A 24,223-nucleotide genomic window follows, 5' to 3' on the forward strand; every position below is an offset into this window, starting at 1 on the left:
TGCCATTGAAAATTACTGCAGATGAGTCAGAAGGGGAGAAGAGGGAATCCTTACTTCTTTGTGTGCCACTTCTATGCGAAGAGCCAATCTCCATCACACAAACTGCCTTTATTTGATTAACCTATGCGTCAATGTCCTACACATTTTAACAGGAGAAGCTTTGCAGCTAAAAGGAGGAGCAAAATATGAAATCTCGTGTATGTACAATTCACATAATCTTAAATTTGTGCCAGCCTCCGAGTTGGAACACTGAATCAACATCCATTTCACAGTGTTATAGTGATAAAGCTCTCATTAACACAGATGCGGTGGACACCGTGTATTGATCTACTATTAACTATTAACCCAACTATTTTGGAAACCTTGCACATCTCAGTCAGTTTTGTTTGCAAACACAAAGATGAGTCAGTCTTAAAATCAAGTTGATGCAGATGCAGAAAATACCTTACATACTGTATCTGGAGGTTTTTGTCTTGCAGTTCAAAGCTCTGTGTTGTGGCTTTCAAAACGCCACCATTCTGCTTTTCTAGAGAGGTAGCCGATAAGAGGCCAAACATACACACACTGCAGCTACCCACAGGTAGAAAAGAACATAATGTCTCCATACCACTGTTTCTCAAATGAAAGAGTCCAGGTAAGAAAAATACCACCCTCTGATGGTAGATTAGGGGAGCTGTAGCACAGGGACTCAACAAAGGTTTCTCTAATGCTCTATCTCAGATAAATGAAGGTGACAGCACTTGTATTCATTGGTGAGTTTGGAAGGCATTTGCAAAACAGTATTTGAAGAAAAACTATTTAAGTTTGATGTTGAAAGAAGAAAAGCCTGTGGCACACTAAAAGGCATCTGACAACGTAAGATCAGTGGCATATGCCTCAGGGGAAAACATGCTGCAAATGAAAGTGGTTGCATGAGGGTGAAATGTGCCGTGGGTGTTGGATTTGACAGGAGTGGCAATGAGTCAGAGTCAATGATAAGCACCCGGGGTTATGACCGACCTCTCTCATCTGTCCCTCTTTTCCCCACTACTCCTGTTTTCTCACATCTGGTTTCCTGCATGGTTATACCTGTTTGTTTTTAAGCTTTTGTTTTCAACGGTCGATGAGTCATAACCACCTCTTGACTCCTTTGTAACTTAACTCTTGGCTAACATGAACATTGGTCTTTCTTTTCATTGGCTGCTTCTTTTCGATTCTTTCAGACCCTTTTCCCTCACTGGTCACTATCCTTTCTTCTTTTCTGTGATCAGGGAGTGGAGACTTTAGGTACTGTACATCCATGGTTGGAAAAGTTCTCTGACTCACTGGCTCACATAAATACACACTTTATAGGTTGATGACTCATTGCAAAGCAGGTCATTCAAATCCACAATACACCAAAGTCAAACTGGTACGTGAGAGTGTAACTGTGTTTGCATACACATTAACCTTTATATGCATTTAGGTGCTGTTGTACAGAGGTCTGATGACACACTACCTACGCAGCTGTTATCTCACCAAGCCACTGAGATAACTAGTGCTGCTGTAAAGGAGGTTTCGGTAGCCCTCATGTTTTCTATATGAAAAAATGAAATTGCTGTTGCTCGTGCAATGGCTTTAATGTGTGCACGTGTCTAAGTGCGATTATACTGTTTGTTTGTCAAACAGATAAGCATTTGTGTGTGTATAAGTCCAGAGGCAGAAAAATGCTCGCCATGACATGGGCTAGGAATAACAAATGTGTTAAATGACTCATCCTAAAAACACATAGGAGCCATCAGCCAACACAGTGGCTGTGAGAGAAAGCTGTAACACACATGCACATAATTGGATTCATAAAGTGTCATATGCATATATGTAGTGTCTTATCACACACACACACTCGTATATAGATATACGTGCAGTTTGTCCCCAGCTTCATTTGTACCACTTTTGCATGTCTATGGAGATAGAGAGATGATATGATATGAGTCACTTTCAGTGGCAGTTGTCACATACCTACTGTGACTTATTCATACAATTTCTAAAATAACAATCAAACTCCCTGCTGCAAATCAACCGAGGGGCACACCATGTACTTTTATAGAACAGCAATTCATTGAATTGCTGCACAAATGACAATTTAATACACATTTTGCTTCTTTGTGTGATACAAAAATATAACTAAGACGAACATTTGGCAATTTCTGGTGGTAAAGAACAACATGGTCTCTTTCAAAGCTTCACATAACTAAACTACACCAACATTACAATACTGATTAGAGCACCTGCATGTGAAGCGGCAATGACAACTTTCCTTACAACACTGTAAAACAGTTAATACAGATTTTGTAGACAAACTCAATTTAAGAAAATTTAATTTTCATCATCTGTGTCCTCTTCATCCTCGTCATCATCCTCCTCTTCAGAATTATCTTCCTCTTCATCGTCCTCTTCCTCCTCCTCTCTGCTTGTCTGCCTGTTACAAGCTCTTTGTTGCTGTGACAACAAATGAACAGTTACTATGCAGCTAAAACACTTAACAGCCAGTCATTGAGAACAATTGGGGCTTCCGCAGAATTTGTTTCATTCTGAACATTTCTTTTCTCTACAGGGTTATGGTTGGGAGAAGAGACAATACAGAAACAAAGGTGAACACACCCCAAGGTGCAAAGACACAAACCTTCGCAGATTACATGCGTAAATATTTCGAGCATGTTACTATATATATAAATGTGTTTCTTTTATCTATAATCTAAGAACGGAACTTTCTATATGTGCAGTGTAATAATTTGCTTTTGTTAGCAACATTCCTCTGTAATTTTATCCACTGTAAAAACAGGGTCTGAAATCCACTTTTGTAGCTGTGCACTTGAGGTGCGTTTTTGTTTCAGAGATAAAATCAATCTTAATCATAGAAACAAAATATAATGTGACACAAGATGTGTTTGAGGCCCATTGAAATGACAGTGAACTGTAATGTGTCTGTATGAGCTAAAATCTGGGCCTGGGGAAGTCCTACAGAAGATAAATATAAAACTATATTCCTTTAGTAAAAGAGAGGAGACAAGTACAAGAGACTGTACAAGTTGGTGCAGTAATACTGTTGAGATGTGGCATTACTGAATGTAGGAGGAAATGCTTGATTTTACTGGCATGCTATGGCATGTGGAAATTCAATGCGAAAGATGACTGGGGTGATGCAGCACATTAGTATTGGCACAACTGATAAGAGTCAGTGTTACTGGGCACCATTCTCTACTGGTATGAGGAAAACTGAGTTTCAGAAGAAGGGATTTTTAAAAATTGAGCTTGCAGCTGAAATGTCAAAAGATGAAAAGCCATGCCATAACAGAAGCTTAGTCAAAGAGGGATCTTCTAGGGAATTCTAGTTTTGTCTGAACATCTGTGCACTGTCCTTATCTTACCTGTAAGGTCCCTGATGTACTCAGGAAGGACCCAGTGAGATCGAGGGAGGTTTTGGAATTAGCTCGCACTATGTCTAAGCGTGACTGGTAGTCAGGGGGGTGCAGCGAACTCCTGAACACCTGCCAAAGACATAGGAGGCGCTATTCTTAAACACAAATGTCCATAATCGTGAAGGCATGACTGTAAATGGCCACAGTGTACACAGACTCAATATATACAGTGAGGCATTTTGGGTTTTTCTAGGCATTATTTTATATCATGTACATATAAAACCAAGTTTCAGGGAAAAACACCACGAAGAAATACTCTTCAATGTTGAATACCAAGCAAAACGAGGACTAGGCTGGCAATCTGCGTTAGTTACACACATATTAAGCACGTCAGAAGGTATGACTGACAGCACATCAAACTGCCATTTAAACCACACCAATGGTTTTCACTGTATAGAAAATAGATTCCACAGGAACCCTTGATCAGGATTATCTTCATGCCTGTCATTGTGCCTTTTTCAGATGATTCAATCTCTCCTGCTTTGTACTATGAGTCATTGAAAAACAGCCTTGTCTGGGTGAGGAGTTTCGCTTCAATATGAACGGAAGAGGGATGATTCAGTGCAAAAACACACAGATGAGATGGCGAGGGGTGGAGGAAAATAGCACAAGGGCATCTTCAGGAGGAATTCACTAACTGAATAGCATTGATCTTTTGTCTTCTCACCACAGGTTTTAACTCTTAAAATAGTTTAGCAAACCTCTCAAACGAAATTGTAAACAGAAAGAGTAGCTAGCACAAGTCTGAATTGTGCAGTAGTCGCTGCAGCTTACTTTAAAGTTGTTACCCCATCAGTTGAAGGGTGTGGACTATAGAGTACGTATGAGCCATGAGTCAATGAGTAATGGGTGTGTAAGACCATGACAGTTGAGAGTTGTTAAATATAACCATCAGGTTAATCAAGTGAATAGCAGGGGGTGTACATAAAAAATAATCAGCTTATAGCTCTAATTATGCAGTCATTTTTAAATTCCCCTAGAAGTGAGTGTCAGTGACAATCCATTGATTCTCTCAGGTCAACACTTTGTCTTAACCTACATTTTACTATACATAACCCACAATATTCATGTCAGGTTAAAAACAAGCTTGAGCAGTGCATCAGCCTACCTCTAGGTCCTCCTCCTCATCCACACTTTGAATGCTCTGATAGGCCAGTGTGTATACCTCCAACGCCTTGGCATGAAATGACATCTCCACGGTCACAAACTCACCAAAAATTTTCTATAAGGAAAAAGACAAGCACAACATTTAAGTACTGGATAGTTTTTGACACCAATGAATCACAACTGCCTGCTGGCCACAAGACACGAAAGGAGTTCTGAAATGACAAAACACTGATTTTCCTAAACAACAAAAACCTCATAATTATCACTGTCTGGTTTCATTTCACTATCACCAGTGATGTAAGTGGATATTTATTTACCACAACTGAATTTTCAGCTCAAATTCTGAAGTAGATAAAAAGGTCAGAGGTTAAAACAGCAGACCTTGATGTCCCTTATCTTCTGCTTCTCAAACTCATCTATGGTCTCCTCCAGCTGCCGGGTGGTTCGTGTGGCATCCATGGTTGCCCTCTGAAGCTCACTTTCGGCCTGAGTGTGAAAAAGAAAAAAAAGAAGGTAAAGAAGGAAAACAGGGAAAGAGAAAGAAAGAAAAAATACAACATCAAACTAAAAGATGGTGTTAATTTCATTACTAATGTGTCTATGGTGTATAAACTTTCAATCCCAAAACTGATTTAATATAAAATGAAAACTTGACACACAAGACAATATCTAATTGACGATACACAAAACTACTAAAAATTAGTATAACTGATGTAAAGCAGTATTGTATATGTGTATGTGTATATTGTATATGTGTGTGTGTGTGTATATATACACACACACACAGAGAGAGAGAGAGAGAGAGAGAGAGAGAGAGAGAGAGAGAGAGAGAGAGAGAGAGAGAGAGAGAGAGAGAGAGAGAGAGAGAGAGAGAGAGAGAGAGAGAGAGAGAGGATGATTTCAGTTGATGTTGCACTGCCAGTTTAAAGTAACTGAAATACGTGTCATCATTGTGGTCACACGTCACCAGTGATGAGGTCCACTATTTACATAGGACACACCTGAGACTGGAGGTTTAGTCAAGGAAACCACATATAAACATCACCTTGTTGTTTGTGTTTATTATGCCTCTGCAAGAGGATCCATATTGCAAACTGTTATTTAAAACTTTGCAAGACAAATATTCAAAATGGATCACACATATTTTTCCTGCAACATCAGAATCAATAACTAATAAGAAATGCATATCTACATATGATGTCACCTGCATTCAAATGTATAGACATATTTTTGTAACAATAAACTGTTTTGCCCATTTCAATATAGATCATTTAAGAATAAAAGAGAAACAAGGATACAATGATCTGCCTGTCTGAGGGGTTTCTCTGTCTGGTCCTCTCAAGCTGAGCCATCTGTTTGGCTTCTCTTTCTCTGGCACTCTGAGTTGTCTTCAGATCCTCCTACATGGATGCACAAGCACACAGTAGTCATTATAAAAATTAACAATGGTAGTCAAATACTTAGAAATTTAGTCAGTGTTAAATACAAAGACCATAATCTAAGAAGAATTTGGTTTTTCTCAACACTAGCAGATTAAGTGCACCCTGTTGTGTGTGTGTGTCATCTTAAACAGGCCAAATTATATGTTACTTAAATTATAACAGAAAATGAAAAACAAAAATCAGATTAACTCATTTAGCCAGATTTAATTACAAATTAGCATGTTCACTATGTACACAATTAACCTGTCATACTCATTCTCAAAGTGGACTGAATCACTGAGTACATGCGAGGAAAAGTAAAATGCACCTTTTTTTGTTAACTCCAAAAATCATAAATACAATGTGAACTAATTTTAAGATCATAAATTTGGTTGTGAGACTGTCGAAAACATGATACTAATAGAGTTTAGAAGCTGGTACCAACTTAAACTGAGTTTCCTGAGTTCGATATTATAATAAAATCAATACTGCCACCATGTGGTCATGCAGGGTAACAATAACAATAAGTTTATTTTGACCCAAGCAGCCTCCTAACACTGTATTTCCATTCACTTGAGTAGCAGTGGTAACCTGAGAAATCAGCTTTCTCGGATAATTGGGGAACTCTGTTTACATGCACTTAAGAAACCTGCAGTAATCTGATTCCTTCTCTACCTCTGACTGGTACACAGATTTTAACTGATGCTCTCTCCTTTCATTCAGCCTTTCACACAGTTACACATTGCAGCCTTTTGTCACTTGCACGCGCAGCTGGACAAAGTATAAATGTATAGATAAAACGTATAAATGGCAAAGAATTCAGCGCATTCTGACAGTACTCTATGTGGGGAAACCTGGTTTCTCTAATCCTTTACCCCAATTTCGGAAAACAGCTTTTCCCGTTTACATGACAGTTAAGAAATCACCTTTGCTGAGAAAGCCGACTCTAACCTGGTTACTTAAGTGAACGTAGATACAGTTACTAAACTCCTATGAGCCTATTTCATCAAGTGTGTGTATGTATGTAGAAGAGCAAGCACAGGGGCGAACACAAGCTCACCACGTTTGATGCTTTGAAACATTTCTGGTCCAGTGATGTCTATTTGACAGTTTATATCACTGGCAGCTACTGCAGCCCTTTGTACACATCTCCATAACTATAGTTAAACTGATGTCTTATGTCAAAAGAAATGGCAGACTACACAAAAGTTATTATATTTAACATTTTTGCATTACCATAATATACCATAAGATATTTTTGTTAATGTGTTCTGACTCAGGAGCACTAATGTTACAATACTTGATGATTATGCTTTGCCAATATCATTTGGTTCACTTGGAATGAGCACAAAATAACACATACCCTTTTACGTTTCACTACAGCTCCATAGCTTTTTAATGGCTCAATGACTTTTGCCTCAAGTCTTTCTACCTGTAAGGCAAGCAATTTCACATTATGGGTTTTCTTACTCAACAAATGTAGACAATAATAGTAAAGACAAAGTTACGATTGAAACTAGGGCAGCAGGAAGTAAATTACTACAGTTTTACCTCAGCTTGGCGGTAGTCTTGAATCTTGGCCAAGTGATCAGCGAACTGCTTCATACCCCTTTTCAGGTTTGGTGTTTCTGTGTCTGCATATGAGCCCATTTCTCGAACTAGGAGATCTGCCTTGTCTCGTAGCCTCGCTGTTTTACGAACATAGGCAGCAAACATTTGGCACATCTCTCCAAAATGCTTCTCTACATTGGTGATATTTTCCTGGATCTTTCTTGTCTGGTTGTCCCTGGGGAGGGTGGTGAACAACATTAATAGCAGTAATGAACAAGCAGTTGATGCCAAAGTGCAAAGAAATACAACTACAAATACAAGAAATAAAAATATGGATTTTTATCCTTTATCTATAGGTAAGGCGTAATAATGTTGGATAACCAAAACATCTTTTGAATGTGATGTGTGGCTCTAATAACATTCTTACAGACAGTACCAAAAACAAGAAAGTTAGACACTGAAAAACACAAGCACAATATGACATACTGTTCTTATATATAAGCAAGTAAGCTAAGTGAGAAAGAATCTTACATATGGTTATGTAAGTATAATAAAGTGGGTAAATTTATACACATAGGGTAGGACTTTTATGTGCAGTAGTGGCTTGTATTTTAATCTAAATAGTCACTGATCTAAAATAGATTAGTGACTTTCAGCTTTTCCCTTAAGGGTCGCTACAGTGTTGCTACGAGTTTTTACCCTGGATGCCCTTACTGCTGAAACCCTCCCATTTTATCTGGGCTCGGGACCAGCACCAAGGTAGCCCTTGATGGCTGGGTGGGGCCACACCTGGTGAGGTGGGATTTGATCCAGCGGCCTTCTGCATCCCAACATTGTATGACTTGTATGCACCACGGTTACCCCATGCTTAACTGTTCATCTGAGAAGGATGTTTAGGTGTACAGATCTGCACCAATCATCATTTCTGCAGCCCTAAGCATCGCTTGTAGTCTCTGTTTCTATTGTTTAGACCAGGCAGTAATGGATTTGCAGAGAACAAACTCAATTAATATGATGTAGAATTAGATCTGCAGTTGTGGAGGCAAATTCCTGAGCTGACCCAGAAAGTTCATCCTCTGCTGGGCTTCTTCAATGATTGTGTTGATGTTGGATCCCTATTCCAAGTCTTTGGAGACTGTAGATCCAAGAAATTGTCTACAGTTGATACAATGCAGTTATGTATGGTCAGTGGCATTACTCTTAAGGGATTCTTCAAATCCAATGTCCTCTCCATAGTCTTGGGTGTGTTCAGCTATGACTGCACTGCACCAGAGGTTCAGCTGTTTATTTTCCTGTGTGTAGGCAGACCCACCGCTGTCTTTGTCATCTGCAAATTTCAGGAGTTTGACAGCCAGGTGAATGGATGCGCAATCATTTGTGTAGAGAGAGTAGAGCACTGGGGAGAGGATGCATCCCTGAAGTGCACCCATCCTGAGTGTGCTTTCCCCCAGCCTCGCTGACTGCTTCTTTTCAGTCCAGATGTTTATGAACCACAAGGACAGGTGGCAATAACTGACCCCTTTGCCCAATAGTGTCCAGCAGGGGACCTGCAATTTCGCTCATGCGGGCAGGCACAAGTCACTCAAAGGATATGCTATGTCGTGGTGTCAGTTTGGGCTTTCCTTGGTGGTAACTATGCCGGATGCATATGCACTTTAGGTTAAATTTATTTGTCTGAAAGCTACATTTACCAAGTTACATCTTTATATCTTTAGGTTTATAGTCTGGATAATTTTTTTGGTAAACGTTCCCGGTTCATATTTTGGTTTCGTATTTGTAATACCTGTTACCTGTACGTGTAACGCGTGAACGCATAACTAGCAGTTAGCTAACGTTAACGCTAATTCTTTGATCCTCACTGCTTTCGCTAACGGGATTTTATTTAAAATGTTGGACATCTCATACCTTGCTCTCGCATCGGGCGTCCGACTCATCTTTGCAGAAAGTCGGTACATATAGTGTAACTTTAGCCCAGTCACTGTACATCCAATTCTATCTGGTCCCAGATTTAACACTAACTTTAGCTAACTGTGCTCTCTTTCCATGGCTAGCACGCAGTCTATCGTTTCCATGGATCCCTCACTGGAAGCTTCCGGTTGAGGAATGCATTCTGGGTAATTGGGTCGTTCGCATCGTCGCCCCTTTCTGGCTTTAGCGAAGACAGAAGCTTTTGGTTTTAGAAAGTAAAGGTAATATACTGTAAATGTATACTGTTTTATGTTTTATGACCTAATAAAATACTTGATGCCATCATTGATATTTTAAGCAAAAATTGCAATGATTTCTGATGATCTTTGAAGAATAAAAACGTTGTCTTAATTTTGATTTTGGGAGCTGAATAAAGTCATCAGTCATTTTCGCTGTACTGGTTTTACCTCCTCATTCAAAATTCTGAATTTTTTTTCAAAACAGATGGTATCGGTTTTTCCTGAATGAAGAGAAAACCTGTTATCCGTAAGGCAAACTTCTGCAATCGTCTCCTCCTTTGCTCTCAGTATCTTTTCTACAGAAGCTTTATCTTTATGTGATGTTGCTACAACAGCATTATCCAAAAAAAGAGTTCTGTTCACTTTTTCTGTATCTACCTGCCAGTTAGACTGAACACATTTAATGCCTCCAGAACTAAAATCAATGGCTCCTAATATGTACAACCAAATCTTTGTACTGTACTTTATTATACCATTATTGTATTTTTCGGCATGCCATTTTAAATTTTCAGTTCTTTCTCCATTGTACCTGGAAAGGAAAAAAATTTCCTTGTTGTAAAGTATAGTACACCCTACATAAAGCACATGCTATGTATTTATTTAGGAATATTAGAGTGTTTTGACCCCTTAGGTTGTAAATATTATTATTATATATTGTACTGTTTAACTTAGAACACGAGCGCTTGCAAAATTAGTAATTCATACAACAATACATTTTTATTCATCTTCCTGTTCGGTCTGAATTTCTGGCAGGGATTTAATAAATATTATCTTAGCATTGTTTGAGCATTGGAATTTCTTTTTACACCAATCTGTGTAGATACAAAAAAGATATATACAGTACATACAGTGCTTTCAGAAAGTATTCAAAAATGGATTACCTTTATTATTTTACTTAAAATTCTACAAACAATACTCCATAATGATAACATGAAAGACGTATGAAAAGCATGAAATCTTTGCAAATTATTTAAAAATAAAAATCACACGTAAATTAGTATACACAGCCTTTGAAAATTGAGCTCTGGTGCATCCTGTTTCCATTGATCATCTTTGAGATGTTTCAGTTCAGTTGATTGGAAATGATTTGGAAAAGCATACACCTGTCTATATAAGGTCTCACAGTTAACAATGCCATGAAGTCCAAGGAACTGTCGGTAGACATTAGAGACAGTGTTTTATCGAAGCACAGATCTGGGGAAGGCCCTGTATGGTAGAGTGGCCAGAAAGAAACCACTTCTCAGTAAAAGGCACATGACATCCTGCCTGGAGTTTGGCAAAGGGAACCGGAAGGACTCTCAGACCATGAGAAACCAAATTCTCTGGTTTGATGAAACAAAGATTGAACTCTTTGGCCTGAATGCCAAGTGTCATGTCTGGAGGAAACGAGGCACCGCTAACCACCTGGCTAATGCCATCCCTACTGTAAAGAATTGTGGTGGCAGGATCATGCTGTTTTTCAGTAGTAGGAAGCGGGAGACTAGTAAGGATCGAGGAAAAGATGAGTGCAGTAATGTACAGAGACAGCCTTGATGAAAAAGTATTCCAGTCTGGACCTCAAACTTTCAACAGGGCAAAGACCCAAAGAAGTGGATAGAGTACAACTCCAGTACAACTCTCCTAATGTCCGTGAGTGGCCCAGCTAGAGCCCAGACTTGAACCCTATTGATCATCTCTGGGGAGATCTGAAACAACCTGAAGGAGCTTGAGAGGTACTGCAAAGGAGAATGAGAGAAACTGCCCAAAAACAGGCGTGTCAAGCTTTTAGCATAATACTCAAAAAGTCTTAAGACTGTAAAGTTGCTTCAACAAAGTATTAAGCAAAGGTGATGAATATTTATGTACATGTGATTTTTTTTTCATTTTAAATCTTATACATTACATATCCTTTTCTGAATACACTGTAATGACATGATTTAAGACTTTAATAGTTAAGGAATCTGCAATAATTTCCACCATATGTGATTTTGGATCTTTATTCTCACTGATGGATCAAGCCCTGAGCCCAGATATTAAAATCCAGAAATCCAGATATTTGGACACTTTCTACAATTCCCCGAACAGATCAAGGTACATTGCCCACATCGCAACAACGAGGACCACAAATAGTCTCTTTATACAACAGCTTGACTGTTTTAGAACTGGTGCCAAGAGCAGACTTTGTGATCACTGAAATGAATGGAGGCCTCATTGTAATTCCCTCCTCCGTGTTCGGAAATGCATGAATGTCACCAGCTGCCACATCTGCTCCTCTGTGGAAAATGTCCAAAAACCTTAATTATCACGCTTAATCATCCTTGGGATTGAAGCAGGGGAGATCCCACTGTAACAGATTGGCGATGTAAAACACGGTCATTGCATTTAGTTGTGTGACTGGAATCCCAAGAGGACCTAGGTTTTGGTCTCTGCATCTCATGCTGGTAAAGATTTATTTTTTTGTTGAAGTTTTTATACAATGTACAGTGTCTCTGCTTGTGATGGCTGATGTCAGAATGTAAACTGGTGCCTTTAGTCTACTGCTCTTTCAGGGATCCAGCCTTAGTTTATTGCTGATTATAGAGTTATTTAGATGCTTTTTACAGATTTGCAAGGTGCAGAGTATAATTCCCTTTGCAAAATAAACCCATATAAAACAATGATAAAACCATACAGAACAATGTACAAGTTGTAAACAAATAGCAGGAGTTTTAAATTGTAAATCCTGTCCTTATCCGTAGTGTGTGTGTGTGTGTGTTTGTCTTTTTTTTGCAGTGAGTGAGTATGAGTGTATGAAGATATAGGTGTCTTACATCATGGGCTAAGAGGCTGGCAGTCCTGCACTCTCAGCTATTTATATATACATATATATTTACACTATAAATATGATTATAGTGTAAATATTTCTCCCTGACTTTATGTAGTTTTGTCATTGGGTTTATAGTTATGTACCTATCACATTATAGGATAATAATCCAAAGCAGTCACAGCTGTTTCCCAGTTTCTTCAGTGTGATTGCATTACTCTGCCACATAGTGGCAATCTACTCCCATTATTCACTTTGCCTGAAACACAGACATGAATTTGCAAGTGGTTTGTGAATTATTGCTTCTTGCAGAAAAAAAGATTTGACAAACTCATGTCTCAGCACCCGAGGACTAGGATTTAAAATCCTTAACTATTATAACAAATATAGCCTGTATGGCAGCGTCCTACAGGATCTCTGTGTTGAAAGAAGCCTTGGGCTGTTGAGTTATTTGCCTCAGCTATTGGTAAATTTATTCAGGAGTGGTGGCATCTTTTTAGATTGCGCATCTGACTTTCTTAAAGAACAGATGGTGTTGTTTCCAACTTACCAATTAGCAAGAGAGTAGCAACCACTAGCAGAAGCTCTCTCTGCCTCTTCCCTGCTCTCTTGTCTCTCTCTTGCTGTCTTTGTCCCTCTGCGCCCTCTTGTTCATTCTTCAGCTTCTTCTGTTGTGTTCTGTGCCTGATTGCACCCTCACCCACTCCACCCCCCCTTCTCTGCAGTTCTGTATGCCAGAGCAGCAGTATGACACTGGAGAGATGTGTGGCCTGCTGAAAGATTGGGACTGACATATGTCAGACGTGAGGGGATTTAGGGGGGCAATGAAGTGTGTGTCCCCTCGCGCGTTTGTATGTGTGTGTGTTGACTCTTGCCCTTCAGGTGTCATTCCTGGTGTGAACACCCCGGACTCGAGGCCTTCCTCCCACACAGAGGCTCACATACGGTTTAAGATTCTCTGTTAATGACTAGAAGGAGTCTGTGGGTGGCGTGTGCGTGTTTGTATGTGTTCAGGGACACTGAGGATTATGAACAGTGTGATATCTTGTTTGCCACTTGGTGCATAAAATGAAATTACAAGCCAAGAGTCAATATCTCGTCGTGCTGATTTTGGCTAACCTCACTCTCCTTCCTCTGACTGCTGCATTCCTCTGATTTGGCAGAGGTACACATAGCTAATATCTTGCACAAATTAACCCTGAAATAACTAGTGGGAAACATATATATGCTCTCTCTATACTTCAGACTCAGTTTTCAGTATTTTAACTGTCTGTAAATTAAGAACTGATTGGTTGTAAGATTCAAATCTATCATATAATAATCAAGACTTGTAGTCCTGTTATGTTCAGCATTTTTATTCAACTAAACCCTAATAATCTACATCGGAGTAGCTTAAATAAAATAAACTGATGTAGCTCCTGACACACATTGCTCAATTGCCTTTCTCCCAATGAACTCTTTATATAGATGCATATTACATTTACATCACACATAAACAAGATGCTTCAGATCTTTTCTGCCAGTGCACAGATGGCCATAATAAATGCTCTCTGAATATTTCAGATAGGAAATTCAGTGATGTTCTCCTTCATCTCCAGCAACCTTGAACAAAAGTCCTCCCTCTGCAGTTAAGCGGATGCTTGAAGGCCAGCCTACGAAGACACGGTCCAGTGCTTTTATTGACCCAATGAAAAACCTCTCCATTTCTCCAGGGGCTTGGAGCTCAGGTTGGGGTCTTTGTTGTCTGCGTTCATTAGTGTCTCCTTGGCCATAGTTCTCTTTTTTTCCCTCTCTGCCTCTCACTCTCTCTCCAACACTTCCTGTTCTAACTCCCTCTCTGCTGCTCTTTTTCCCCTGAGGAGCTGGAGAAGAAAATGTCACCAGATCAAATTAGTGGAAGCCTCCAACACTGCCTGACTGCCTCTGTCTGTCTATTCCACCGTGTGATAACGCCACTCATGGAAGTTTTCAGGAGTTTATTTGCATCCAAACTTTATTTTCTTCAGGTACGATGCTCTAGTAATGTATTTTTTATTACAGTTGTTTGGTAAATTAGTGTTACCACTATTTTTGCTTAGTTTGGTCCTTTTGTATGTTTTTTCACATGATTTTACCTTATTATTGACAATAGAAATTTGCATAAACTTGCAGCCATGCTGCCAAACATTGTTAGAAATTTTGGAAGTGATTATATTAGCTTAGTATATCATAACACAAATCACCTCAGGATTTAATTTATCTATACAACAACTGAAGATTAAAAATGGGGAGTTGTGTGCTGTATGTTTTATTTTTGCCAAGTCCATACCAGGCAACAACTGTAACCATCCAAGAATTAGTCGAGCACAAACCTTCAAATAAGACCTCAACTGGTACCTATAGGAAATTTAGAGTCACCAGTTAACCTGATATGCTTGTTTTTGGACTGTGAGAAACCCACACAAGCACAGGGAGAACATGCAAATTCCACACAGAAAGGTCACAGTCGGCAGGTACGGGAACCCACAACCTTCTAGCTGTGAGGTAGCAGTGTTAACCATTTCTCCACTGTGCTGTCTCTAATCCCTGTTTCCAATCTTGCTATTGCTAAGACAAGCTAACCATTTCCTTGTTGTGGCTTCATATTTATTAGCCACTAAAGAAGAGTTCTGGCCCTATATATATAATTTTCTTCATTTTCAAGGAAGGTAACATCTCTACATTCTGAAAAACCTTGATCTCACACCCAGTTGTTTTCAAGTGTCACAACTACCAACACCACATAACTTATTCATAGCACATTTCATATTCATAGCCTTCTTTACTTCACTGAAATGCATCAGATATAGTGATTTCTGAGTGGGCATATTGCCAGGCACCGATCTTTGCAAACAGATGACTTTAATGCATGTTAAAGTCTCACTATCATTTCTCTTGACCCATACAGGATCTAAAAGAGTCCATTCAAGGAAAGCTGGAGCATTCCCAGGGCTCCTCACCCACCGACTGCAAAAAGGGTCTAATTGAAAATGACTTCAGACTATTAAAAAAGAGTGAGAGACTGAGGGCAGAATTCTATCTATTTAATAGTTTCAAGAGGTGGTGAGAAAATTGTTTGTGTGGTCAGTTCTTCTTAGTATATATTAACCGAATAAGCATGATGCCATGGGCTAATTGATAACCACTGGCATAAAAGAGACCAAACAAACAAAAAGAGACATGTGCACAACAAGAAACCAAGGGATGTACATCGTGAATGAAAGGAACACACACAAGTGCATTTTCATGGTGCTCCATCACAGCAAGATGAAAGTGGCCAATGTCCTCCTTCCATCAATATGCAAATGGTAAAAAATGGCCCTTGAGTGCGGGGAGCAGTTCCCTCAAGTGCATTCATTAGCCACTGTTAGCATAATTGATTCCCAGTCCTGCCATAAAACTGGTCACTCCCTGTGTCTCTGTGCTCTGGAGTATCCTCTGGGGACTTCACGGGCTAACTTCAATCATAAATCATTAAAGGACGCCACTAGCCAGTGGACTGTGCCAGGGCCCCAGAGACGTGCGAGCAACAGTAATACTGTCACTGACGTCTAAATCATTCATGTGACACATAAAGGTGCCTAAAGGCTGACATATACTACACTCCACCTTTCTACCCTCATTTCTTAACTCTGTCATAAAAATGTATGTGCCCTATAATGAGGCAACATGGAACTCAGCACAGCATATGTCAGAGATGCAGTTTTTGGAATTGTGCCAGAAATTATTTGGGAAATGTAATTATATTTTACTAGAGTCAAGCTACTTGTGATATTTTATAAAACATGTTTTTCAGCAATAGTATATGACTGTATGCATTTGATAGAAGTGATTTCATTTATAAAACTAAGCTTTAATTCTTGATTGAAGATGCTGCTAAATAGCTTTTTTAAAATCTAACCTTGTAAGACAAATTTGGTTGTGTGCAAGACATGGTAAAACGAGTACGTTTTGTGACGTGCATCTCAGTCATAAGCTTCTTTAGAAATTAAATAAACATCAGGACTGCAAACTAGTTACTGCAGAAGACATAATAGCTAATAACTTCTGCCGTAATTCTCTCTCTAGCATCACCATTCAGCGCAGGTGTGTGGCTTATTAAGACTTTTATTAGTGAAAAAAAGGGAGAACCCGTGTGGTAAAAAGATACTTTCCATTCTTTCCATCCAAGCTTCTTTGCTCCATCCGTCCATTTATACATCCCTTGTCTTTACAGTTTAATTAAATTCATCAGCGTGTGCAGTGAAGGTTCCCAGCACCTCTGAGAGGCAGAGAGGGATTGAGAGGGACAGAAGAGAGAAGTGAGTGAAGGGAGAAAAATAGCGGCATGCTCATGATGTATCGCCACCTCACAAAATAAAACATATTCATAAAGAATATTCATTACCTCTAGCAGCCATCCCCCAGATGGCCAGAAAATTGGCTTTGTGTTAAGATGTGGATTCAGGCATGCATATTAATGGAAGACAGATGTAAACGCATATTCATATTCTTTGGCTCCTGTTTTTTTGTGACAGACAAAATGATAATGCATCCACTTAGGAGAGGGTAAGAGGGGCTGCATCCAGAAAGCAATTCACCTCTAATGTGCTGGTGGGTTATTGGCTTTTTGTCAGACTGGCTTTGTGTGTATATTTCGCTAGTCTCTATTTGTGGGGAATTTGTGGTCCCATCTAAATTTTAAGTGGTGTCTTTCTCCGTCTCTCACTCTTTCTCTCTTTGTCTCTCTATCTCTCTCTCTCTCCCTCTCACCCACTCACTCACTCACACACACACACACACCTTGCCTGTCATCAGTGTGTGAGGGTTTGTGTGAATGGGTAAAGCAACTGAGGTAATTTGGATACAGACATGGTAGAAAAGTTCAGACCGTTTACCATTTATGTGATGCTTCTTACAGTAAATTACATTTACTGCATTCTACATGGAAGTGTTTCTGAAATTTAGCCTAGCTTTATAAAAATGGGATGGACAAAATTACAGAAACAACTGTTGGAATAATACAATCACAATCTAAAATCGCTAAAAAGCTAAAATTTACAGTCCCCAGAAGGACTATACTCACTGCATTAACACTAATGTCACTTTTATTTAGCATCAGTATCCCTAAGTATTGTTTGCCACAGTGTTATAACACTCTATCTACTTCTTCCTTAACCTTCAATTGCTGGCAGTCATAACTTTTATTCACATCCCAGCCAGCAGAGGACAGTAGTGCTCTCTGAGCTCTCTTCCATCAGGCCACATACTGTAACTCCTGCTTATCACTTGGGACGGCTGTGTAACTTAACAAGTGCTATGAAAATCCTTGTTATATATACTGTCTGCTGAACAATGTTTGCATTGCAACATAGACTAGATTTTTGCATAGCAGCATGTGATATGATGGGCATCATGAGACAGGGAAAGGGAAAAACAGAAGGATAAATACGACTTCAACATAAAATACAGATAAGTTGATAAAAACACACAGAGATAAAAACACACAAAACATTGAAAAGGTGCTGGAAATAACTTTTTTACACAACTGTTGCTCTTTATGTAGATGCACTGCATGTCTTCATTACCATAGTTATTACAAAATCTCCCTATTTAAGTTGTGCCAAAACCTCTGTGAACTGAAAATGGGATCCCAGAGAAATTATTTTTTCCTATAAACCTAATTTTATTGCTATGCAAAGTAGTGCTGCCAATGTTTATACATAATACTTTGCTGTGACACATAACTAAACCATTCCACTAACACCTGATACAAGTACTCTAGCTTCTGCTCTTTTAACCAGCCTCAGAGCTGCACCTACACATATTAGGCCTCATTTTCATGTTGCCGGCTATATGTGCCACAGTGAGAACAGAGGAGGTTTAATAGAAATGTCCTCATAAACCCTTAATTCCGTAACAGTATGCTGCTCAATTGGAATAAAATCTTCTTTGTGTAAGTCTGTGCCAATATGGAAAATTAAAGCCAGTTAATAAAAAGCAGCACTAAATCAATGGGAGCCATAAATGTTACAGGGTGATATTAAAATGTTGGGGGTGAGGAGGGCAATAGTGGCATTAACACGCTGGGCCTGAATTATCATGTTAATTTAATATCCAGTCTTCAAATGAAGCAGAAAGCCCAATAAAGGTCAATTAAGCAACTAGCCTCCCATCTCCATTTAGAATTTTATGGCCGTGTGTAAATCAAGAGGCTGGAGCCAGGTCCAAGAGAGCCCCCTGACTGCTGAGGACCTTTGGGACCCAACAAAGGCACTGGGTTTTCAGATCTAAGTTCATGACGTCAGATAGTTTGGTTTGTGACAGCTCTGTGATCATAGCCCCACCTTGCCCCCTAATAACTACTTTGAATTATAGGTGTTATTAATACTCTTGCACACAAGAACAAGGTTTGTACATACTTGTCCCATTTTATGCAGCCTAAATGCAGCTGTTTGAAGAAAGGCAAAGTCGTATCCAACATGAACTTTCCACCCCTGTGGATTTTAAATGTGGGTGGTGAGCAGGATTTCACTGTGTGCTGCAGAGAGTAAGATAGCTTCTTACATCTGTGAAAACTGTAGTAGTGTAAGATTCTCGATTTCTCTCGAAAAAATATGAATTTGATTCTTATTCCACTCACTAATAAAATACACCATCTTCTCTGCTTGTTGTTGTCTCCTCCTGTTTTTGATTTTAGAAAGAGGAACTAATAACTGAAATTATTGTTATTCAATAAATAATTAAGCATAATTATTTAAATTGATATAAATGCAAAGTCAGTTTTGATTCAAATGCATTTCATTATTAAAAATTGTAACTCCAGCTTCTACACTTGCAAAAAGAGGCAAAAATATAATTACTATTGATCGTTTTGTTTTAAATAATGAGCTTTAAGTTGTGTTAATCCCTAAGGTTTCTCTAGTTCATTCATATGTCTCTCTTTTGATAAACAAATTGGGATCCTGGAGGAAATAAATATTGATTAAGCGAACCTCATAACCAGAAAAAAATGCTCATGTATCAAACAAAATGACCAAGATAATGACAACTCCCCCTCCCACTTCACTGTAATAAGAGTGGTAACTGAAGTTTAATATTGACGTCCTCTGACATGATGGTGAATGAACAGCCAAAAGAACGATAAAGCATTTCTGTGTGAGCACAATACCTATCGACCACCTATTGACTTCCTCAAGCCAGACTGCTGCATTGATATGACTTTATGCAGATCCATAGTCTTATGAATAAATCATACATAGCTAGTCAGAGCTAGTCTTTCAAGGTCCACAGTTATTATCCAAAAGAAGGAGCTCCGCTGTTGTGTGACCTGAAACATAATATTGTTTTAATTGCCTCTGTAGGCTGACAACATATGCATAATGACTTCTCTAAACACCCACTCTAATTTTTTTTAAGTAATTATTGCATATTCAGTTTTTATTTGTACGTTTGCGCATGATTTTCTACAGTTGACAATATTCAATCGATAGTTACTGAGCTAATTATGTGTTTTCAACTTGTGTTAAAGTTTTCATGATATTAAAGGTTAAACAATGTGTCGGGTAATGATTGATATTGAAAATTGAACAGCTGCTATTTTGATAATTGATTAATCAGAGTGGTGGTGGTGTGGTTAAAGTCACACCCAGCCACAAAAATTAGAAAAGGTTTGGTTTTTCTTAATTGACTATGATAATACGGGTTTGTGGTTGTTCAGACAAAACAAATCCACAAATCCAGTCCAGTTTTCCATAATATTGCCAGTAAGTTATTAATGATAATGTAGTATTAATGTGCATTCAGTTGAAAATACTTCTTGACAGAGTAGACATTCAAGTGAAATTCAAGAAAGTTCCATTGATGCAAATGTTTTGGGGCCAAGCTAAAGTCAAAACACTACTAATTCCCACACAACACTCCCACTGCTCGTGAAATAGCAGTTGCAATGCACACATGGCTCATGCACATTTAAATACAGTTTCTGTCTTGTGGTGCACCCCCATACAAAATACATAATATGCAACAATTCAGCAAAACGTTATAGTGCATAGTGAGCTCTTCGCTTCGTTCCACATGCTGCACATCTGGATAGTGTCTGGGCACATTAGATGAGTGAATGGGTTAGTGACCCAGATTCTCTAATGGGATTTTAGGAGGCTAAAAAATAGAGTGGCTCTTTTTTCAACTGCCAGATGTTCTTCTTTGATAATTAGGTAAACATTAAACTAGTGGGACATTGATATAACAGACATGAAGGAAAAATAACTGCATTAGTGTAGTTTTTTTAGACCTGCTTGGTTTGCACTATAATGTGTATTCTGTGCTCATCACTCCTGACTTGTCTCTCTTAACCTTAGTCTGTGTTAATTATGAGTCAAAACAATCCTAGACTTTTGTTTATGAGAAGCAATAAAACATCTTATATTCGAAGACACCAGTACACCCAGAGAACACACGCACAGTTTGTTCTGCCTGAACATGACTGTGAAGCCATACTGTGCTGAGGGCAATCTGTCTCCCTCACCCATAACGACCATCTGTCATTAGTGTAGATCAATGGAGGTGATAGATGGGGAGTGCTCGCTGTGCTGACAGAAGCAATGAGACAGGAGTCCAGGAATGACCACGGTTACGGTGCATAGTTTTGACCCAGGAGACAAAAGTCCCAACTAATCCATTTTTCCTAAGCATGTGTTGGGATATTCAAAGCATGTCATATAGAGTTGATGTAAAACAAGGCAATGAAACTAGTTTGGATTCAGTGGGTAAACTCAAGAGGGGTGGACATGATTAGATGAAGCCCATTTCACACTTGCTGAGAGGGTTAGACGGTCTCAAGCCACAGTCACACAACTGTGCAGGACGTTCTTACTTTACTTACTTTACTAGTAATGGCAGTTAGCAACTCTGACCCCCTAGCAATCCCAGAATCCAATGTGCTGTTTACCACCTACCATCTTTATAAAATAGGACAGAACCAGGGTCAGTGTTATGCCATGATGAGAGCATCCTGGAATCTTGTCATTAATCTTTAGCAACCTCCTTAAAACCTGTACTGTATGTGCTAAGATTCACATTTTGCAAAAGCCAGCAATGGAATAGAGACTAGTTCACATTAAACCACAAAACACATTTTTTAAATATGGAGACAAATAGAAAAATTAATTTTTTATAAACACAGCACGATAAAGCCAAGATTCCAAGACTTATCAAGACTGTTCAATAACCATCAATAAATTCTATAGAGAGGGACAGACTTCACTCTACTGAAGATGTCAACCTGCGGAAAAATTTGAAACAAGACACAGCCTTTTCTCAAAGCCAGAGCGAACAAATCCCACACACAAAGCAGGGACATACGGACAGGATCATGATATTTCAACACAAAATGAAGGCAACTGTTTAACCAAATGCTGGACTTACTGTTGAAAATGCAGGACAGCCAGCAGTGAAAGCAAAATCTCAGTGTACTGTAGATTCAACTAACCAGCCAGACCAAAAGCAGGTAAAGCAGTAAAAAATCTGAGACAAGAAGAGGTTGTGCCTAGCTTGCAGGTTAGCGAATGAGATGTCCCTCTGCTCCAGAGAGAACTAATTGCAAAGTCAAAGCAAGGACTAGGACGGCTATTTACCAATACCTGTACAGTCTGTAGTAAAAACAGAATCGCAGTGTTTGTAACAGACCCTAAATTTGCTGTCACAACAGAGCCACAGTCTACTGTGATGAGAAAGCCAAAGTTTGAGGTTTTAGAACTGCAGCCTGCCATTAGTTAGAGTTAAGGATGTTTGAGCTGTTCAGAATTTTCAGGGTGCTGCTGTTACAAGCAACACGACTGAACACATTAAACAGGTCATCCTGACTATCCCAGACTCCACATTCCACTCAGTCATAGAGAAAATAAGGATGAAGAAATATCTTTGCTATTTAAAGAAAAGGCTGCCCTGTTAAAAGAGCTTAAGTAGATGCAAGAACTGCTCAGAAATCAAAAAGACAAGCCAGACCAGAAGGTGCAATTCCTTCAGACTGAGCTGTCCAAAAAGAAGAAGAAAGAAGGACAAGCTGCCCTCAAATTTAAACAACTAGAAAAGGCTCTGAGCGCTGAACAAGAGAAGACAAAAAAGTTACAACCATTACTGGTCAAAAAAGAGGAGGAAAACTCTTAGTGGGATGAAGACAGGTCCCGTTGACGAGCTGCACACAAGGGGGGAAATTTGTAGCATAGTCACAGAATCAAATCCCTGAAAAAAGAAGAAATGATTCCACTGGTTATTCAAGAGAAAGTATATGAATCAAGCGAGTTCAGACATCTGAGCTACTATGTCACGTTATTAGTCTCCAACACGAGGTCGTCCACTGTCAAGAAATAGAAAAAAATATGACATAAAACATAATAAGTAATTATAATAAATAATAAATTTATTGAAATTATTTATTGTAATGGAAGATGTAATACAAGGCAGCACGCTGGTGGAGTGGCTAGCACTGCTGCCTCACAGCGTGGGTTACCTCCAGGTGTTCCAGTTTCCTCCTACAGTCCAAAGACATACATGCTGGTTTAATTGGTGAATAAATTGCCCATAAGTGTAATTCATTTGATGTTTGATTCATTTTTGTTTAATTTAGTTTTAGGTTTTACAGTGGTGAATATAATCAACATGACAAAGTCACAGTTTAATGTAGGGTTGTGAAGTTTGTTTTTTTCTTTTACACCCCTAGAAGTTGTGCACGTTATTTTATTTTTGACTGAAAATGAACATTTGTCATAATTTGGAGTTAAAGTTTGAAATAAATATTTGGGGTTTATCTTTTTCTACAATTGGATTCACATACATATGAATTAAATATAATGTCAAATGTTTTTTCTATTATTGACACAACCTGCAAAGAAGACTTCAGACTTCAATTTCCAACATAAACAACTGATATCTGACAGGTTGTGTGTCTTAAATACAAAACAACCTGCACAATAATTATAATGGGACAAAAGGTACAATGAAAATATATGGTGCAGTATGATTTTCTTTGTGTATTCATTTATTTATTTCAATGTGACAGCAGGAACTCCTGCAGAGATCCAGCATGTTTCTGCAGCTGCAGGGGTGGAAATGACAAGATAACTCGTTATGTTTTGTATACACGCGCTTTCTTTAAGTATTAATTTTTCAATCTTAAGTGTCAAAATGTCTTCACTTTAGCTGTACAAGATTCAGACCAGTCCTCACACTGACACACACACACACTTTCCTCTCTTACGTACGCAGGCAGTGGGGATTGCTTCGGAAAAACAGCACCTGCTCCTCCATTTGAAAACTATTTAGGGAGGCATCAAACTCTATCAGGGCAGGTCTGATTGCGGTCGCCTCTTCACAGTCCCCCAATCACTCAGTGAGTCAATTAGCCCCCACCCCTACGCACACATTCACACAGAGTCACAGGCACGCACACACATACAGTATGCACAACAGACTCCCATTTCCTTCTGTCCGCTGTGGGTTCTGCCAGGGAATGAGAGTCCATCGGCGGTCTCCGAGCAACACCTGAGGCCCCCCACCACCTAGCCCCAGCCCTCCCTCCCTCCACCTGCAGTCAGCTAATAGTGGTGCTCCAAGGGCACCCGAACCACAATAGTATTCAATTCACCCCCATTGTACCCCTTTTACCAAGCCTCATACCACTGACTCAACAGCTATTTAGAAGATGATAGGAAAGGAAAGAGA

General features: G+C 39.1%; 1 protein-coding gene across 2 annotated transcripts; it reads right to left on the bottom strand.

Moving 5' to 3' along the window:
- Positions 1-89: 89 nt before the first annotated feature.
- cibar1 (CBY1 interacting BAR domain containing 1) lies at positions 90-9,618 on the bottom strand. 2 transcript variants are annotated; one of them, XM_067501245.1, is made up of 8 exons: positions 9,422-9,616; positions 7,517-7,751; positions 7,329-7,397; positions 5,843-5,944; positions 4,926-5,030; positions 4,546-4,659; positions 3,387-3,506; positions 90-2,457 (listed from the first exon to the last, which is right to left on the bottom strand). In XM_067501245.1, the coding sequence occupies exons 1-8, from the start codon at positions 9,469-9,471 to the stop codon at positions 2,335-2,337; spliced, it is 918 nt and encodes a 305-aa protein (XP_067357346.1). In that variant the 5' UTR covers positions 9,472-9,616; the 3' UTR covers positions 90-2,334. The 2 variants fall into 2 exon arrangements, with proteins under 2 accessions (XP_067357346.1, XP_067357349.1); XM_067501248.1 differs by lacking the exon at positions 3,387-3,506 and having other exon boundaries at positions 9,422-9,618.
- Positions 9,619-24,223: the final 14,605 nt, after the last annotated feature.

This window comes from Channa argus, chromosome 1, assembly GCF_033026475.1.
Source record: "Channa argus isolate prfri chromosome 1, Channa argus male v1.0, whole genome shotgun sequence".
Taxonomy (NCBI): domain Eukaryota; kingdom Metazoa; phylum Chordata; class Actinopteri; order Anabantiformes; family Channidae; genus Channa; species Channa argus.

Coding starts and splice junctions, on each gene's coding strand:
- cibar1 (XM_067501245.1), bottom strand. CDS start 9,471: ATGTACCGACTTTCTGCAAAGATGAGTCGGACGCCCGATGCGAGAGCA. Junction 5,031..5,842: donor CCTCAGACAGGCAGATCATT/GTATCCTTGTTT, acceptor TTTCACACTCAG/GCCGAAAGTGAGCTTCAGAG. Junction 3,507..4,545: donor ATGAGGAGGAGGACCTAGAG/GTAGGCTGATGC, acceptor TGTCTTTGGCAG/GTGTTCAGGAGTTCGCTGCA.